The following is a 20,021-nucleotide window of genomic DNA, read 5'->3' as shown; positions in this document are numbered from 1 at the left end:
GACGTGCCCGTGGAGAAACTGGCCGCCATGCCCGCCTTGCGCAGCATCAACCTGCGCTTCAACCCGCTGAACGCCGAGGTGCGCGTCATCGCCCCGCCGCTCATCAAGTTCGACATGCTCATGTCTCCGGAGGACGCGCGGGCCTCCCCACCCTAGGCCTCCCTCCTCAAGCCCGCCCAGCAAGGGACAGAGGCCACCTGGCCTGGCGCCCTGAGGGGAGGGAGTCCCACGAGCCCATGGGAGGCCAAGTTTGGGGGGCTGGGGGCGGGCGGGCTGAATAGCGTGTGGCGGGAGGGGTGTGGCGGTCCAGGATAGATAGCGTAGAGCAGTAGTGGGCCCTGGAATGCCTGGAGGGAGGAGGCGAGGAGGGGGCTGGGGCCCAGACTCTGGGCACTCACAGCTTCCGTGCAAACCTGGGCAGATCCTCTGAGCCTTACAATTTGAGGAAAGGGGCAATGGCAGGGGCTTTTGCCTCCTTTGGGCTCCCTAAAGGCTTTTGGGGGAACACATGCCTCCAAGTTACCTTCAAATCATTGGTACCTTCTGGGCCCACGGATGAGCATCGCTGAGCGTTTTCCAGGCCCTTGTGGGTTCGAGGCCTTGTTTCTAGGGCTGAAAGCCAGTGGCTGCCATAAGAGGGACAGAAGACAATCTCCATCTATTTATTGATTCCTGAGAACCGACCAGGCTGAGGCCTTCCACAGTGCCCCATCCTCAGCCCTGTGGGTCCCTGGATTGGCAGGAACCTGAACCAGGAGTCATGGGAAAGCTGTGGAGACAGTGTGGCCCGACACTGTAGCAGGGTTGAGAACATTTGTATAGGAGCCCAAGAACCAGCAGACTGGCAAGTGGAGAGCAAATCAAGTAGGCTCTGTCCTTCCTCGTGACTAAGAAATCGGTGGGGTAGGCAGTCAGGAGTGCCCCATCCCTCCCCTGGGCATGAGCGGGGGTGCCTGGCATCAGCCCTTCTGCTGCAGGAGACGTGGCCCACAGAGAAGCAAAGCCATTTGCACCTGCGCCACCCTCAACAGTCTCCCTCTGGCAGGAGTCTGGCTGCCTTGTCACTGGTCCACACAGGGGCAGAAGGCACTATGGACCATTGGATTCGTGGCCAGCCAGCTCCCAGGCCACCACCCAGAGCCCTGATGACCTAGTCATCTCTAGGCCCTCAACCTGGAGTCTAGAGTGTGGCCAGGTAATTGCGTGACCAACCATCTCTGTTTGCCCGGGACTTAGGGCTTTCCTGGGACGTGGGACTTTCAGTGCTAACACTGGGATGACACCTGGCAAACGGGCAACTGGTCCCTCTACCAGGAGAGAGCCTGAGGCTCTTGCTTCCTGACAACACCTGTGGTTTGGAGAACCTCTGACCCCTTGATCCCCAGGTATCTACCTCCCACCTTCTCATCTGTGGAGCAAGCAGACTCAGAGCCCACCTTGCCTGGTCTGTGGGAGACACCTGAGGCCCCAGGACTCAGAGCAAGCCAGGCTACCCGGATCCTACATTTGTGGACCAGGGACCAGTCTTCCACTCCCAAGGTTAGGCTGTTCAGAGCTCAGACCACCGCTCAGAGCACTAACCCTTGATCAGAATGCTCCCTGTTCCATTCCCCCTCTCCAGCTCCGAACCCTGCCCCTGCTCAGGCCTTCTGTCTCCTGGCGAGAGGCTGACAGGTTGGGCCATTGTTGGCCCGTTGCTGAGCCCTCGGTGTTCATGTTCACTCTGCTCATCTCCCAAGGCCTGGTCGGTGAAGCTCTGGAAAAAAGGGTTTTCAGGGTGAGGAGGCTGAAACGGGATCTTCTAGGGCTTCCGAGTTCAGCCATGGACGCTGGGGACAAGTGAGTCTGCAGTCCAGCCTAGGCTGTCCTGGTCCCCCCTACCCCCCAGCCTGTGTCTTGGAGTGGGGTTTCTCCTTGTCAGAGAAGGGGCATACTTTTCCGACACGCACAAAGGCGTTGTATGGCTAGAGCTTTGCAACTCAAGTATGGTCCATGGGCCAGCAGCATTGGCGTCCACGGGAGCTCGTTAGAAACGCAGAATCCCAGGCCTCACTCCAGACCTCCGGAATCAGAACCTGCATTTCAAAAGATCCCCAGGTGATTCCTATGAGCACTTTACTGTTTGAAAAGCAGAGGCCTGGGGTGACCCTCGGGATGTCCTCAGAGTGGAGGGTGAAGGTTCTCAGCTCTCCCCCTGCCCTGTCAGGGGTCCGAGTCTGTGCTCATCCCCCTCCCTAAAGCAGTCCCCAGAGACCTTGGGCCTCTTAGATCTTTCCAGAGTCTGTGTGGCACTCCCAGTGAAGGGACTGACCCAAAGCCACCAGGAGAGGAGGGCTGGGTTAGCCCGGCCCTCTGGAACCCTGCCTTTCTGGGTAACCTCTGCATGCTAAGCTGCTGCTTCCCCAGGTCCTCACCTCAAGCCCTCTGAAGGGGATGCTTCTGGAAGCTGTTTTCTACTCTGTTTGGAGAGTTTGCCCTTGCCTGCTGGGAAAGCTTGGGCATCAGAGACGGCCCCAAATCAAAGCCCACTGTGTGAGTGAGCCCTTAGTTTCAGTCTGCAATAAAGAACACGTTGGTTTCATCTGCCTCTTGGTGTTTGATTTATTCTCACAGCACACATCTCTCGTGGCCAGAGTGTTGATCCCACCATCAGCGGAGAGGAGGGGCTGCCCCTCTTGCTGGAAGTGTGAGGTAAAGCAGCTCGGCTGGGGTGAGGCTCGGAATGCTCACAGTGGGTGGAGGCACGGCCAGGCAGAGTTGACGCTGTGCTGCTGCAGAGCGCTGAATATCAGCTAGGGGAGACCCCGTACCTGCGGAAGCATGAAGGCACCTGCTGTGCCCCACTTCTCCTGGACTGATGCCAGAAATTCTGCCCTTAGCAACTGATTTCTCAGGGTCCAAAGTTCTGAAGGAGGCGTCTCTGGACCAGCAGCATCGTCCAGGGAGCAGGTGAGATAGCTCCCCCCCACCCCCATATCTACAGAATCAGATGCTCTGGAGGTGGGGCCCAGCACTCGGCTTTAACAAGCCCTCCACGTGTTCTGATGCAAGTTAGAAACTGCTTCTGGGTTCAAGGTTTAAGTCAGTTTTTGTTTTCTAAATCTGGGAGGTCAGCCTGAGTTTGCCTTGAGTTTTAGGCTAGACTCGCCATCATTTTTATTTAACAAACACGTATAGAGCTTAGTGCATACCAGGCAGTGTCCAAGCACGTTACAGATATTAACTCATTTAATCCATCGAAAAGCCACAGTGAGCTCTGTGAGTTGGACAAATCCTTTTCCCCTCTCTGGACCCCGATTGCTGTCTGTAAAGGGAAGGGGCTGTACTAGGAGATCCCTGAGCGCCTTTCCACAACTCACCTGGTCACTGTCTCTCTGATTCTGGGGGCTCTGCTATAGCTGTCTTCAGTGGACTAGCCTGGACTCAGGCTGCTGCCCATCCCCACCCCAAAGGTCAAGCAGAAGACTCCCCCTGACTCCGTTTCTTCTTGCTGAATGCTGGCCCACCAGAAATATCACAAATTGACCCATTGGTCAGGCAAAGCTGAGCCGACTCTTCTCCCAGTAAGGGACAGCTTTACTACGTCTTCCCAGCGTGTCAGCATGGGGAGGGCAGAGTCATGGTAGTGAGATTTCGGAGTCTGGTTTCAGGTGGGGCCTTCAGTGCAGGGGAGGACGCCTTGACTAGGATTGCATAAAGATTGTGATATAGTTTAGCATCGGTGGACACAACAAAGAGACGTTTTAAGGCGAGGAGTTCAAAGAGTCTTAAGCTTAAGTCTTAAGCTCTCTTTTGATGCTGTTTACTGAAGAGTCGGGCAGTTTGATGTTCATTTAAATGATTCTTTCTGGAATTTCCTAGAATGAACAACACAGTGATTTACAACTTTTACTTCCTGGGCACGAGTTTCCTGGAATAGTCCTGTTATGTTGAAGAGGATGGGATGCAAAGACTTATTAATGTCGAAGGTAAGGTGTATGCGACTAGAGAGTCGTTTTGTTTTGTTTTGTTTGAGAATACAGCTGACATATTAGCTTCAGGTGTATAACAATGATTCAGTATGTGTATATACTGCAAAATGACCATCACAATAAGTCTAGTTAACATCCATCACCACACATAAAGGGTTTTGGTCCTCAGGCTCTCCCAAATTCAGTGTTGGATGAAAGGGCCTTACTTTGGAGCTGCCATTTACATGAAACATGCCTGTCCCTTCTCAGAAAGCTGGCCCTGGGCGGGGACCAGTTCCTGGAAGGGTGAGCGTTAGCAGGGGCCCAGATGGCCTGGCCAGAGCACTGGGAGAGTTGCCAAGGCCTGGGAGGGCAGGCCTGAGAGACCACGTCACTGGATCGCTGGGCAGGTCATGGGCTGGGCCGGGCCCAGGGGCAGCCGGATCATGCTGTGGACATGTGTCTCAGGGCCGGGTGGGCTGGACCCATCCCTCAGAAAAGGCACACAAGCCCAGATGCTTTAGGTCCAAGCAGGAGCAGTCACTGAGCGCCTACTGTTTGTCAGCACTGGGCCAGCACTTGTATGTTTTCTCGTTTACTATCAGCAACAGCCTCTTGGTGCTCACTCTGCAGACGAGGACAGGCGTAGGGCTTGGGGGTTGGTGTGTGGCTCGGAAGGAGCAGAGCTGGGGTTTGAACTGGGAGGCTGGCTCGGGTGGGAGAAGCGATTGCTTTTTCCAACTCACACGTTCCTTCTCCCATCACATTCCTGTGAAGAGCCTCTGAGCCTTGCTTTCCTCATCTGTAAAATGGGTGCAAAGACTGCCTCCTATAATGCCACAGGTGGTGTAGGTAAGTAGCCCTTGGTGATCAGCATTATGCCCGTTTCACACACCCGAGAGCTTCCTCACCCATCTGCTTACACCTGCCCTTGTGTGGACAGCTTTAGTGCCCTGACAAGAACCTTGCCTCTCTCAGGGGAGCACAGAGCTGTTTGTCACACATCCCTGGGGCACATCTGGATGTTGATGGGCACATCTGGATGCTGATTCCCACAGGGAATGAGAAGACTGACAGCTCACTGCTCCCCCCATCTTCACAGTTCAGGGACCTATGAAGTTCTGCCTCGGGCTACCAAGGACAACTAATAACTCAGGACAATGAGGCATTCAAGGCCTTGGCCAGGAGCCAGTTGGGGTTCATGCTACTCTGTGTACATCCAGATTCTTACCAGCCAAGAGCACCCTGGCACCCTCTCTCCTGTAGACAGGAAGCACTTAAATTAGGGTGCCTTCAGGGGTGGACCCTGCAGGACCGCCACACCACACAACTCCAGTGGTGCCAGTCAAAACGCATTCTAGCTTATAGACGCCAGTTACCTAGAAAATAACGTGCATGGGCTCCGGGAGTTGTACAAGGGATGTCTGGACTATATAAGAGATTCAGTCACGAGGATCTTTTTAGATGCAGGTTCCAGGCCCACCTGAGCCCCAGTAAACCAGACTCAAAGCAGGGCCCACACCTCTGCACCTTAATGAGTCTCTGTTTCTCCCTCACACAGCACCCAGAGTATCCTTTTATTTTTATTTATTTATTTTGGCCGTGCTGCGTGGCTTGTGGGATCTTAGTTCCCTGACCAGGGATTGAACCCAGGCCCTTGGCAGCAAAAGTGCAGAGTCCTAACCACTGGACAGCCAGGGAATTCCCCAGAGGATCCTTTTAAATCCTAAGCCACTGTCTGCCCATGTCCCACAGGGGCTCTCCATGGCACTTCAGTGCAAAAGCCAAGTCCTTACAGTGGACTTTAAGACCTGGCATGGTCTTCCCTCCATTACTTCCCTGGGCTTCACTACTTCCCCCTTCTTGACTGTACTCCAGGCACACTGGCCTCCCACGGTTCCTCCATCCCTTGGAGTGGCGGATGGCCGGTATGCATGACCTGAGGGAGGATGGGCATCCCCCAATCTCCCCCACTAGCCTGTCACTGTGCCTGAAATCCCACCAGAAGGAGAGCATTGCTTTTGGCTTGGCATCACCCTCTCCCTGAGATCCTATTCCAACCCTTGACAGGATTGTGAAGGGGATTCCTATAGACGAAGCTCAGAGGTTGGATGGGACTCTCTCTCCTCAGAGCGTGATTCTCAGCATCCAGAGCACCTGGGGGCGCGTCACACCTGCAGAGGCTGGGTCCCTCCCCTTACCTTCTGAATCAGAATCCACATTTTAACCCCCCACATGATCCATGGGCATGTTAAAGTTTGAGGAGCTTGGCTTTTGATGGCTCTGTGATCCCCTCTCCCCTTCTCAAAGTCCCTGTGGTAGGCAGTGCCAAAGTGTAATTTTGGTACTTGCAGTGAGTCTTGCAGTGGGTCTCTGCCTTGCCTGCATATTAGGATCACCTGGAAAGTTTTGAAAAAATACTGATTCCTAGGCCCTGCCTGCCAGAAACTCTGATTCAGTTGGTCTGCACTGGGTCCCAGCACTGGTGGATTTTTTCTTAAAAGCTCCCTTGTGTGATTCTAAGGCGCGGCCAAGGTTGAGAACCACTGGCCTGTAGAGATTTAAGAAGTTGCCGGGCTTCCCTGGTAGCGCCGTGGTTAAGAATCCGCCTGCCAATGCAGGGGACATGGGTTCGAGCTCTGGTCTGGGAAGATCCCACATGCCACGGAGCTACTAAGCCTGTGTGCCACAACTACTGAGCCTGCATGCCACAACTACTGAAGCCCACGCGCCCAGAGCCCGTGCTCCACAACAAGAGAAGCCACCTCAATGAGAAGCCCGTGTGCCACAACGAAGAGTAGCCCCCGCTCGCCAAAACTAGAGAAAGCCCACGCGCAGCAACGAAGACCCAACACAGCCAAGAATAAATAAATAATTAATTTAAAAAAAAAGAAAGAAGTTGCAAAAGGACCCTGAGCTGAATTCAGCCCACAGATGTATTTTGTTTGGCCTGCACAATGTTTAGAAGTAATTTTGAGTTAGTTTCTCAATAATTTTAAATTGGGAGCTGAAATTTTTCATGAAAAATACCTGGGTTTCTGGCTTCTGAAAAATCAGAAAAGCTGGCAACCCTGAACCTACATTCTGACGGCAGTGATCTCCTGGATCTGGAAGCCAGGCAGGAGTGCCCTAGTGGCCACACCTGGCCACATTCATTTATGCACTGGCCTCACCTGCCCCGCCCCTGTAGGCCCCCAAGTCTGACACCTGGTTAATGTTCAGCCTGTGCAGAGGGGTGTCTTTCCCTAGGAGGACAGCACAGCAGGAGGAGCGGCCAGTAGGACAGGGGAGGGATGATGAACCAATTTAAAAAGAGGTGGGATTTCCAGGTTTGTGTCCACTGGGAGCAGATTAGGGATCACCAAATGATTTGCTTCTAATTCCACCTCTGTTCTCACATTGATGCCAAGAATGTGGACTTAAGCAACTGTGTAACTTGCTCAAGGTTACACACTAAGCAGAACTTGTTCTAGAACCGGAGGCTCCTGACTCCCAGACACAGCATCACACAGCCTAACACATGGCACACTGCCAGCCTGGACTTCAGCCAGGTTGCTTGGCTAGGCCTCAGTTCCTCCAAATTCACCACAGCCCATTAAACCTTCCCTCCCTTGGCTGGTGGTTCCTGTTTTGCTTTCTCCAAGGAGAAAGGCAGTCCTTCAGTTATGCGATTGCCCCTCTGACCTCCCTCAGTGCCCCCATAAAGCTTGATTTAAGAAGATCACCCTGGGCTTCCCTGGTGGCGCAGTGGTTGAGAGTCCGCCTGCCGATGCAGGGGACACGGGTTCGTGCCCCGGTCCGGCAGGATCCCACATGCCGCGGAGCGGCTGGGCCCGTGAGCCATGGCCGCTGAACCTGCACGTCCGGAGCCTGTGCTCCGCAAAAAAAAAAAAGATCGCCCTTTACCTCGTCCCCCGCCCTTCCCTTCAGACCCTTCTCCAAGCAGGGGTCCACATCGATTCCAGTTAGCACAGGAAATGCTCCTCCCTTCAAGGACCTTCTCAATCCCACTGCCCTCCTGCCAGCTCCTGGCATCCAGCTTTTCAGATGGAAATCAGTTCCCAGGAAGGTGAGGCTGTCTGTGCAAAGACTCCCTGGGGCACAGCACTTGAACCCAGCCACAGCTGTTGGGGGTGGGGTGGGATGGGAAGCAGCTCCCCTGAGCATGAGGGGCGAGGCCAAGGCCTTGGCCAGAATGGGCATAGCGGGAAGCCCTGAAGGGCAAGGAAGTGGTGGGGCTCCTCGAGATGAACAGGGATTGCTTCTGTGCCCTGGATGACTGCACTCATAGTTGCTCCCAGAGGACCAAGAACCTTGAGGGTAGGCTGGGGTGGGGGGCAACAGGGCCAATACCCTAGGAGTCCAGAGGAATGTTCTGCCTCTTTCCTCCACTGTCCAGCTGTGTAATATTGGGTAAGTCATTAACCTCAGTAGCTTCACCTGTAAAAGAAGAGTGACGATGCCTGCTTGACTGAAGGTTTGGGGCTGGGCAGTACCCCAGACTGACGGGCAGGTGAACCTGGGAGGAGGCATGATCTGAAATAGAGCAGTGGCAGTCAGGTTTTCCGGGAGGCCCTTTGGAGGAGGGAGGGGAGTGAGAGGAGAAACTTTTTAAATCTTCATGGAAAGACCTTTACCCAATCTATCTGTGTAGCCTCCACCCATAACTTTGGGGATAAGGAAGGACACTGTGTCAGTGGTACTTGGCTTTTTATCCTCACAGCAGCCTTGAGAAGATGATAAATCCCATTTTACAGATGGGGAAAATGAGGCTAGAAGGCATAAGCGATTTACGCAGGGCCACACAGATAATAAATGGTGGAGACAGAATTCACACCCAGGTCTTTGTATCCACGGCACTGCCCTGCCTGGCCCTCAAAGGCTGGACCAGTGAGTTTGTTTTGAATGGTGCCACATGTACTTGGGCACGGTACAAAGTTTCCGATGGTGAAAGAAAGAAGTCTGTAGAAGAGGAGGGGGAAGGAAGGAAAAGAGGCTCTGTGATCCAGAATGATTGAAATAAAAAAGACCAGGTGGGGGAATTGACCACAAGCTTAAGTTAATGCACCAGAATGATGGGGCTGCTAAAGAAAGAAGAAAGGGAGGGGAAAAAAGAAGGAGGAACCGAGAAAAGGTGAGACTGAACTATTCAAAGCCTAGCGCCCACATAAACAGAGCTCATATTTATTGAGCACCTTCTATGTTAGGCACTGTTGTCAGTGCTTTGCTATATGGTAGGCACTATTATTATCCCTATTTTTTAGATGAAGGGAAACTGAGGCACAAAGAGGTTATATAACTTTCCCAAAGTCACACATACAATAAATGGCAGTGCTGGACCGTGCAGATTTTACAGCCTTGTCCTGAACTCTGCATTGGTCAAGGGGGCTTGATATGACTTGTCGCAGTTCTGGGTCCTATCAGGGAGACTTCAAGAACTGCGAGGACTTCCACAGGAAGGTGGACTCAAGATAGGAATGATATGATAACTAACTTTTATTGAGCTCTTACTCTGAGCCAGGCACTATTCCAAGAGCTTTACACAGAGGAACTCCTTTCATCTTCACAATAGCTCTAGGGGATAGGCATTATCCCCATTTTACAGATGAAACTGAGGCAAATCACAGGAAGCAAAAAGCCCAAAGAAACTCAGGTGTTTCACCTGCAGAAGGGCAGACTTGAGAGGGTGCCCTCCCTCCCTCCAGCTCTCTGAAGGGCTGTTCTGGGGAAAAGAGAGTGACGTGAAGGCAGAGAACCCACTGCTGGGCATTAGGATGGGGACACCTGCCCAGGTCAGGGTTACACTCAGTGATCTCTAGGGCCCTTCCAGTCCTGAGACTCTGCCAGCCATTTGGGGCAGAGGACAGGCTAGAGGGAGAAGGGAGACTAGGAAGAAGCCTGGTGGGAACCGTTTCCCCAGAGTCCTCCCAGAATAAACCCCTAATCCCCAATAATGGGAAGAATGGGACCTTCACTCTCTCCCATCTGCCTGGAACCTGGGATCATCATTCATATGACAAAAGTCTATGGTGGTGCCTGACAGGGGCTGGAATGGTGGGAGGGAGATGGCCTCCTACCCAGTTCAACGGACCATTTGTTGGGCATCTACTACATGCTGGGCAGAAACTTTGACGTCATCTCATTTACTTCCCTCAAAGCCATTTCACAAATGCAGAAACTGAGGCTCAGGTGCAGCTAAGACACGTGCCCAAGGGTAGACATCTGGTGAGCGCCTGGCCAGTTAATTCCAGAGTCAGTGGTCATCTACTGACACATTGTCCCTGCTCTCCTTGCCCTCCTGTGTATCACAGCTGCCTCCATCCCCTTCTCAGGAGGGCCTCAGGGTCCTGGACACCAGGCTGGGTGGCTGGGGGTCAGGCTGGGGTGAGACGAGGACGAGGAATGGCGCTGGGATGCGAGTCACGGGGAGAGGGACACAGAGTTATCAGATGTCGCGGCCAGGGCTGCAGCGGTCAGTGGGTTGTCCTCTACTTTGGAGGGGTGCTCCGTCCCTGCGGAGGGAGTCACATCTGGGAGGCGAGCCAGGGCGCCCAGGCTCGGACGGATGCTGCGGGCAGGGGGCGCTGCGCAGGCAAACGTGTGCCGGGTGCCATGGCGACGGCGCGGCGCAAGCCCCCTCCCTCTGGACGGGGAGGGCGGGCGGCGGGCAGCGGGCAGAGGGCAGCAGAGCCGGTAGGGTAGCTGCGCTGCTCGGGAGCCTTCAGCCCCGGCCGCTGCCCGGCCGCCTCCGGGCGGCAAGGGGAGCGAGACCCTGCGCAGGGCTGGGGCCTGCGAGCGCACGCCCCTCCGTCCGCTTCCGCCGGGCCCTGGACCAGAACCGCCAAGCGCAGAAGCTGGGGCGCGCGCCAGCAGCCCAGCGCCGGAGACCCGCGGTCCCCTGCAGGCTCACAGGGGCCCGCTGCCTCCCTCCGTCGGTGACTGTCCCAGAGCGGGCCGGAGTGGGCAGCATGGAGGGTGAGTGACCCCGGGGCTGGGGCTGGGGGGGGTGGTGGGTACCGACTAAGGAGCAGTGAGCCAAGAGACAGGAAAGGGACTGGGGGGTCTCATCGGGGGCTGTCCAGAGCCCAACACTGTGACACTGTGTGTATGTGTGTGTGTGACAGACAGACACACACTGAGAGAGGGAGAGAGAGAAAGACCTAGAGGGCTCTGTAGTGTGTGTGCGTGAATATGTATGTGTGAGAAACTGAGAGAGAGAGGGAGGGGGTAAAAGACCTGGAAGCCTCTGTCCCTGTGAGCATAGGACGCTCCCTCCTGCATGGGCAGGGGATCCTTTGAAACCGGCTGAGGACAGCTTACCTATTAGCTTTAGAGTAATTGCCATCCCTTCCAGCAGGCAAAGTCACAGAGATGGAATTCTACACAAGATCTCAATGCAGAAATTCCCTCCCTGGGGGAAAGGAGAGGGAACTATGGACCTGACCTCCAGGACTTTAAGGGATAGGGACCCCAGGCATAAGGCTGCTTCCTCCAGCCTTACCAGGTGGGGGTCCAGATGCCTCTCTCAGCCAGTGTAGGAAGGGAAACCATATTTGGGCAAAGAAACTGGAGGACTGAGGGCTGGTCCACTGGCTTGCTGGGTGTCTTTGGGTTTTTGCCTAAACCTCTCCGTGCTACTGGTTACCCATCTCTTGAATGGAGAAACTTACATTCAGCTGGCTTCACAGAGTGGCTGTGAGGGTAAAATAAGACAAGATGTGTTGAACAAAATCATACCTGTAAAAGAAGGCTGCTCCAGGAGGTAATAAAACCCAGAAATGCCAAGCAAGGCATTGCAAACACTGCTGGCAAGAGAGAAAAGGGAGTTTTACAGAACATCGTGTGCAGCTGCAGTTGTTGCTTTCCAGTGAGTTAGGGTTGAAAAGTGCACACACACGAGATACGATGAGAAATGCAGAACCAAAGTGTCAGTGAACAGAAGCCAAGGAAAACTGGTGAAGACAGAGCAAAGAGCTTTCAAAGTCTACGTAAGGATAGCAAATGAACCTGCTCGGGGCTTGGGCATGTGGTGCTCGTAACCTTTACGCACCAGGGAGAGCAGCCAGCGCAGGGCACAGGCAATTTTACTTCAAATGGTGGAAAGAGGAAATTGAAGCCCAAGATAGGTGATTGGATAAGGCGTCAAGCCATATACAATCCAAGCCCAGACAAATGACATCCCAGGGACCTGGAGACATTTGCAGATGTAATTATTGCCTTAGAGGAAATGACAGGGAATGAAGGAAGTGCCAGAAAACTGAAGATGGGCAAATGTCCTGATTTTCAGAAAGGAAGGAAAGGTAGATTTTAAAAAACACTAAACTGCTCAGATTGATATTGACCTCTATTAAAATTCCAGAATAAATTATCAAACGTACAGTGAACTCTTAGGAGACAGTAAAGCAATCCCACATCTAAGAATTTTTTTCAAAGGCTGCCATCCTGTACGCTTGCAAAGATATGTGCCCAAGCATTCTCATCACACTGCGAAGTCGGGAGTCATCCAGACGTCCATAAATTAAGCAAATTAAACGATGAGAACACCTGCAATGGCATGCTGTATAGACATTAAGAACTGTGTTTAGGATTTCATTTACTGGCACGAAAATATGTTTACTGCCTACTGTGAGTAATTTTTTAAAAAGCAGGTTTTAGAACACATGTTTAGTATGATCCCCTTTATGCAAAATTACATAGGCTTATTATTGGATGTATATGTAAAGTATCTGCAAAGAGATGGTCACTAACACCTTTGGGGGCTCCTGCTTCTGAAAGCGTACCCTAAGAGAGCTTATGCCTGGAAGCAGAGGTCAGGAGAGTAAGATGGGAAAGGGAGAAAAGGCAAGAACCAGAACCAGGCATGTGGACGAGCTGGGTTCAGCTACAGGCCAAGTAGGGTTCTCTCTCTCTGGCCGCCTTCTGAGAAAAGTGCAGAATGCACCTGAGATTTTCGCCACGCAAGATGGGGAGCCGACTGCTGTTTGTTCCTCTCCCCTGGCTGTACTCCCACACGTCTAGGTTGTTCCCATTTGTGGCTTCAAAGAAAGCAAACCAGAGAGAGCCCTGGTGCAGACTTGATGAGGCACTGGAAGTGCAGGGAACTGTCCACCCGGCCAGAATCTTTGGGATGTGGCTGGGAGCATCACAGATGCGTCGGCCATGAGGGTCATCTCTGGGTGTGAAATTTCAGGGATGTTTATTTTACTCTCTTCTTTTGTCGTGCTCAGAACTGCTTTATAGAAAGCACATTGTTTTTTTATAAAAACAAAACAATCTTTTTCAAAAAGAAAGAAAATAATGTAGTGGTCATTAGGAACATATTAGTGCTCACCAAGAACAGATCAGGCTAAACCTACCACATTTCCTCTTTCAGACTGGGTTTGCAAGAGGTAGAAAGATGAATTACGAGATTTCAGCAGGACCCTGCTAAGTTCTCTCATGAGAGCCCTGTGAACTGATGGAGGGTTGCGGGAAGGGGGCTGGAGGACTGATGGCGGGGCTTTCATTAAGACTTTAATGCAGCTTAGAGGTCCCTCGGACTCTGACCTTGACATGACATTAAGTAATTTAGAGGGAAAATAAAAGGCATGCTCATCAGATCTGTGGATAAGAGCCATGACACCCACATGGCAACAGTTCAAGATTTAAATGAAGGGTATCTGAACATTCTGGAATGCTGGATCAAAACCAAGAAGTGAAATGTAAATGGAAGTGAAATGCAAAGTCCTGAATTTAGGTCCCCCCCAAAATCAATTGCATACATTTCAAATAGGGGAGATCTGGTTTGTAATCTTGAGGAAAGTTTCTGGGGAGATCAAAATGGATTGACAGTGAGATAGGTCTAGAATCCTGCTTGCTGAAGAGACACTGAGATGTTCAGGGTGGGAAAAACGGCAGGGAGAGGGGGATGACCTTGGGGACAGGTGCCCATTCTTGTTCTGTGTGGCTTCAGGGAGCAGAACTGGGGCAGGTGGGGACAAGTTACAGTAAGACAACTCAACGCAACAACAGGAAGAACCTTCTGTCCCTCAGAGTTGGCCCAGAAGCTGTGTGCTTACCAGGTCTCATTGAGCAAAGGGTCGTGGACTGGCCGGATTACTGACTGGAGGGCAGAAGGAGGTATTCTTGTGCGGCTGGCCCAAAAATAGGATCTGGATGGTCTCTGAGGGCTTGCAGACAGACACTGCAGTCTGCCCAGCCTCCTGCAGAGCTGCTGGGGTCAGTGGGCAGTAGTCCCCCTCAGGCCTTCCACCCTGGGCATGGGCTGTGCAGTGAGACAGCAGAGGACAGCAGTCCCCACCCCACTCCCAGCCCAACCCCAGTCTAGCGGCGTCCTCAGAGCCCCTGGAAGCCTCCACAGCTGCCTGCCCGGCCTGGGAGCTCCGTGGCTGAGGGAGGCCAGAGGCTGGGAGGATGTCTGCTCACACTGCCTGGTGGTGGGTGACTTGTGGGGAAGTGGCCCATGCGGGGGAAGGTCACTGGAGAGAGGAGGGGAGAGGAACAAGCTAGCTGGTGTCCCTCCAGCACGGGACACAGAAGCTTCTTGGAAGTCCAGGTGGGTTCTGCTTTTCCGTGCCCCCAGAAATGCTGCCAGAGACACTGTCAAGAGTTGAGAACCACTGAAGTAGTGAGTATTTTAATCATATTTATCAGAGTTTCCTCCTGATTAGAAGGGTTAAAACTCAGGTTAGTAAAAAGGAAAATAAGAGTCGCTTAAAACACCCGGTGTGAATATACACTGTTAACGTTTTTTTATTTTTTGTCATTTGTTTGGAATGACACACACACACTTTTATACGGAATACAGTTTATAATGCGTGTACATACTATTTTGTAAGCATTTCAACCTTGGCCAGTATTTTCCCTCATACCATCAGAACTTGTTCTATTCCTTAGGTGAATCCCTAGAAGTGGAACGCCTGTCTCCGGGTGTGAGTCTGGTGTCAGGGAGCTGAATGGATGTGCCCCAGTTGCAAAGGCTGAGCGGATGTGTGTCTCTCCAACACCCTGCAGTGCACAGCCACCCTCTGGCGTCACTGAGCGCTTTTCCTCTCTGTGAATCTGATTGATGGAAAGCTTACCCCTGTGTTCTTTTAAAATTGCGTTTCTTTGATTACAAAAGAACTTCTTTGTCTCATGTGTTCATTAGTCATTTGTACTGTGTTGCGTTGTGTTCTTCTGTGGGTCCCCAGTGGCTCACGGCCCAGGCTGTGTTCACCCAGGAGGCTTTTGGGAAGTGGGTGCTGAATGGTGAACCCAGGTCTCTAGTCTGGGGCTGAGCTCCTAGGTGGTGGTACCAGGACAGACAAGCAGGTGGCTATAACGATGAAGGTATTAGTGGGAGAGCTGTGAACTCAGAGGAGTACCCAGATGGATTCTGTGCTCAGGAACTTCACTTTGGTGTTGATTTATCTTTCAGGCTTTGCAGGGAGGCCCACACTAAAAGTATTATAAAAATATCATGCTCAGATTCATTGTGCAGTTTAATACTGTCAGTAGGGCTGCTGCTGGGCTAACACGTATTGAGTGCCATGTGTCCCACATTTCGCCGAGTTCTCTTCATACGTTATCTCACTCTTTTCAGTAAGTGTGAGCTTATCTCCATTTTGCCAGTGAAGACTTTGGTTTCCAGAGGGGTGATGACTTACCCGAGGTCATAGCCAGGAATTGTGTGTTTCCACTTTAAAGATGAGAACAATAAGTTCCCACATAGATGAGGAGATGTCTTAGTCAGCTTGGGCTGCCATAACAAAATACCATAGACTGGGTGGCTTATAAACAACTGAAATTTACTTCTTACAGTTCTGGAGGTTGGGAAGTCCAATATCAAGGGGCCAATCCAGTGTCTGGTGAGGACCCGCTTCTTAGTTCACACACGGGCTCCCTGTGTCCTTAGGTGGTGGAAGGGGCAAGGGAACTCTCTGAGATCTCTTTTATAAAGGCACTAATCCCATTCATGAGAGCTTTCCCTCATGACCTAATTACAGTTGACCCTTGAAAAACACGGGTCTGAACTGCGTTGGTCCACTTATACCCAGATATTGTTTTTTGGTAGATGTGTACTACAGTACTGAACGATCTGTGGCTCGTTGAATCCATGGATGTGGATCCACAGATACGGAGGGCTGACTGTAAAGTTATATTCGGATTTTTGACTGCACAGGGGTCCGAGCCCCTAACCACCCCATGTGTTGTTCAAGGGTCAACTATACCTCCCAAAGGCCCTACTTCCAAATACCATCACACTGGGGAAAAGGTTATAGCATATGAATTTTGAGGAGACACAGATATTCCATCCATTGCCTGAAGTCACCAGGAAGGAGAGCTGGGATTTCGCAGTCTGTGTGCATCCACTACCTTCAGGGTCTTTGGTCCAACTCCTTTATCTGTGGTTCCCAGACTGGAGTGTCCATCAGAATCACCTGGAGGATGCGTTAAAACAGAGATACCTGGTTTCTGCTTCCGTGGAGTTTCTGGTTCCCTAGATCGGGGGTGATTCCTGAGAATCTGCATTTCTAGCAAGTTCCTGGCGAAGCTGATGCTGCTGGGGGGGGACCACACACTGAGAACCAGTGCACCCCCATCTTCTCTCTGGCCCCAAACTTTCAGTGGCTCACAGCTTGATCTCTGAGATCATCAGAATGCCCTGGAGATAACCATTATTATACCCTGAGACCTCCAGGAAGCTCCCCGAGTAGAGGAATGGCTCAATTGGGTTCAGCGGATGAAATTTTCACAGGCTGTAGTGTATCCACAAAGGCACCAGGCAGATCCCAGGAAGGACGAGGCCAGTTGTTAATGAGGTCTCTGGCTGCTGGCTTGGGGCCCAGGTCGGGTGGGAGGCCTGCCTGCCTCCAACCCATCTCACCACAGGCCAGGGGTGTTGCCAGGAATAGGAAGCAGTTTTTCCTCCTTGAGAATAAATGCCAGAAACTGGCCTAAGTATAGAGACTGATGCTCAGGCTCAGGGTCCAGGGATGGGCAGGGTTGCTCCCAGACTTCTCAGGGCCAAATGAAAGGCAGTGGGGGAAACAGGCAGACTAGAGTTTAGCTGGGCAGGTTCAGGCAATTCCCTCTACCCATCCACACCCACAGATTTCCCCAAGTCATGCGAGTTGAGTTTGAGGCTCATCAAGGGTGAGCTATCTAGGGAGGCTCCCAGCAGACTCTGTGATGGGGGGTTCTTTCCAGAGGACCCTGGAGAAGGCCTTCCAATACCAGAAATGCCAGCCTTGAGCAGGACCCTGTCACCTGATGTCAGGATTTGTCTTTCCTTCCTTTTTCTCCTCATACAAATATTTATCCGTTCAACAACTATTTAGTAAAGCATTTACAATTGTCAGGCCCTGACGAGATGCTGGGGATATGACCACCAACGAAAGAGTGAAGATCCCTGCTCTCCAGGACCTGACTTTCAAAGGTGGAGGAAAAAACCAATAAACCTGGAAACAAATAAAATATCGTCAGATTGAAGAAAATAAGCAGGATGCTGTGAGAGATAATAGTGGGGCACCTAAATTAAATAGAGTAATCGGGTACAGGCTTCTCCGAGAAGACAATGTTTAATTGAAAGCTAAAGGAGGGGAAGAGGCAGAGGGAATCGAAAGAGATAAAGGCATTGAGATTGGAAAGAGCAAGAATGTGTTGGAGGCATCACGAGGTGACCAGAGCACAAAGGGCAAAGGGGAGAGTAGCAGGGGGTGAGGCCAGTGATGACAACAGGAATCAGACCATGCAGTAAAGAGTTTGGATTGTATTCGAGATGCAATGAGGAGTCTAGGCAATAATTGTTAGTGGCTCCTGTTGAAAACATTGGTGAAAAGCTCATGGGGAACTTGACAGTGGAGGGATCAGGCTGACATCAGCTAAGCCCACTGATCAACCTTAGCATTAAGAAACAGACCACCTAGGGCTTCCCTGGTGGCGCAGTGGTTGAGAGTCCGCCTGCCGATGCAGGGGACATGGGTTCGTGCCCCGGTCTGGGAAGATCCCACATGCCGCGGAGCGGCTGGGCCCGTGAGCCACAGCCACTGAGCCTGCGCATCCAGAGCCTGTGCTCCGCAACGGGAGAGGCCACAACAGTGAGAGGCCCGCGTACCGCAAAAAAAAAAAAAGTTTTCACTGCCGCAGCCCAGAATTCTGCAAGTCGCGTGGCCAAAAAAAAAAAAAAAAGAGAGAAAGAGAGAGACCACCAGACATGATCAGATCAAGCCTCTAGATCTAATTATCATTTATAGGAAATGCAGGGGACAGAGTAGAATGTGTAAAATGACACCAAGAGGGAACAATCAGCAAAATCCAGTCTGTGAGAAATTCTACAGACAAATGACCCAGACATTTATACGACAAATAAATTGCAGGAGGCCAAAAAGAAACAGAGGGAAAACCTAGAAACTAAGAGAGACTTAAGAGCCACATTCACCAAGTGCAATGCGGAGATGGCGATAGATTTTACAACAACAGACCTCCATGAATCACGATTCCTGCTCCACACCCCTTTTGCAATGTAACATTGCCACTCCTTCTATCAAGAGGTGGGAAACGTTTCTCCTTTGGCTTGAATCTGGGTTGACTTTGTGACTTGCCTTGGCCAATAGAATGTGGCAGAAGTGATGATATGAAAGTTCTGGAGCTTAGATCTTAAGAAGCCTGTGGCTTCTTCCCTGGTTGTCTTGGAACCCTGAGACCGGCAAGCTAGCCTCTCATGAAAAAGCCCAGTTTAGGGCTTCCCTGGTGGCGCAGTGGTTGAGAGTCTGCCTGCTGATTCAGGGGACACGGGTTCGTGCCCCGGTCCAGGAAGATCCCACATGCCGCGGAGCGGCTGGGCCCGTGAGCCATGGCCATTGAGCCTGCGCGTCCAGAGCCTGTGCTCCGCAACGGGAGAGACCGCAACAGTGAGAGGTACGCGTATCGCAAAAAAAAAAAAAAAAAAAAGCCCAGTCTAGCCTCTTGGAAGATGAGAGGCCACAAGACCTGCAGAAGGGCCACTCAGATTCCTAAGGCACAGTGCGATGTCACGAGATTTTGGGGGGGTTCACCACATAATACGGAATAGAAACAGAAACCTTGTTTGGATCCTCACTCAAACAAACCAATTATTTAAAAAATTCTGTAACAATGAGGGAATTTTGAATGCTGGATAATTGATAATATTGTGACATAATGGTTAATTTTGTTAGGTGTGATAATGATACTGGGTTATGGATTTTTCTTGAGTCCTAATTTTTAGAGATACAATCTGAAACATTTATGAATGAAAGGAAGTGACGTGATTGTGCCTCAGAATAATCCAAAGAGAGGTGTGGGTATGGATGAAACAAAATTGGCCTTGAGATGGTAATTGTTGAAGGTGGATGATGTATACATGGGGGTTCTTTATACTCTTCTCTCTTGTCATGGTTCATTAAACTATATACTCTTGTATATATTCACTATTACATGCTCTCTTGTACATGTTTGACATATTAAAATAGAGATGTTTGGGTACAACTGGCTGCCCCTGGAGGGCCTAAGCAGCGGAATATCATTTCCTCTTCTCACTGTGCACCCAAAACTTCCAGCTTCTCCCCCTCCACCGGCAGTCCCTCCACCCCCCTCCTGAGTGCCCCGCTGCACCTGCTGGTCCCTGTTGTCCCCACTGTGCCAGGTCATCGGCCTGTGCTCCCCCAGGGTCTTTCTAGCCTCCAGGTCCCAAGCCTCTGGCCATCCTCCAGGCCAGTGGCTGAGCTCTGGATGCAACAGAAGATTCCCCTAAAGACTCCTCATCTCCTGGAACAGGCCACATTCAGTCCCAGAGGAAGGCAGGAGGAGAGTTTACAAGACGACATCATGAGTCACCATAACTAGTGACTTCCCAGAAGAGCTGTGGTTGGACACTCAGCCACTCCCTTCCATACGTGTCTAGAGAGACACACACTGAAGCCTGGGATGAATTAGAGACACACGGAGCAGGGCCAACTCTGTTGCAGACTCCTGTGTCCCCTTGAGTCCGGGAACCCCTCTGATCCCAGTTCTCCCATTTCAAACGGGGCTAATACCTAACCTGTTTACCTCACGGGGTAACGGGGAGGG

At 51.6% G+C, this 20,021-nt stretch overlaps 2 protein-coding genes across 5 annotated transcripts in view; both read left to right on the top strand.

The window, feature by feature from the left end:
• LRRC20 (leucine rich repeat containing 20) overlaps nucleotides 1–2,585 on the top strand; it is a 60,584-nt gene extending 57,999 nt beyond the window's left edge. For all 4 annotated transcript variants that reach the window (XM_089897608.1, XM_089897612.1, XM_089897609.1 and 1 more), the window contains one exon: nucleotides 2–2,585. In XM_089897608.1, the coding sequence (XP_089753734.1) occupies nucleotides 2–156 (155 nt within the window). In that variant the 3' untranslated portion in view covers nucleotides 157–2,585. The remainder of the gene's footprint in view (nucleotide 1) is intronic.
• A 99-nt stretch (nucleotides 2,586–2,684) lies between these two features.
• Nucleotides 2,685–20,021, top strand: part of NPFFR1 (neuropeptide FF receptor 1) — a 40,517-nt gene continuing 23,180 nt past the window's right edge. Inside the window, 3 exon segments of the mRNA XM_089897614.1 lie at nucleotides 2,685–10,646; nucleotides 10,648–10,884; nucleotides 10,886–10,925. Of these exon segments, the coding sequence (XP_089753740.1) occupies nucleotides 10,353–10,646; nucleotides 10,648–10,884; nucleotides 10,886–10,925 (571 nt within the window). The 5' untranslated portion in view covers nucleotides 2,685–10,352.

Source organism: Delphinapterus leucas, chromosome 16 (genome assembly GCF_059928025.1).
Source record: "Delphinapterus leucas isolate spDelLeu-1000000601 "Yukka" chromosome 16, BTC_Dleu_Yukka2, whole genome shotgun sequence".
Taxonomy (NCBI): Eukaryota; Metazoa; Chordata; class Mammalia; order Artiodactyla; family Monodontidae; genus Delphinapterus; species Delphinapterus leucas.
This window is presented reverse-complemented; position numbering and strand designations above follow the sequence as displayed.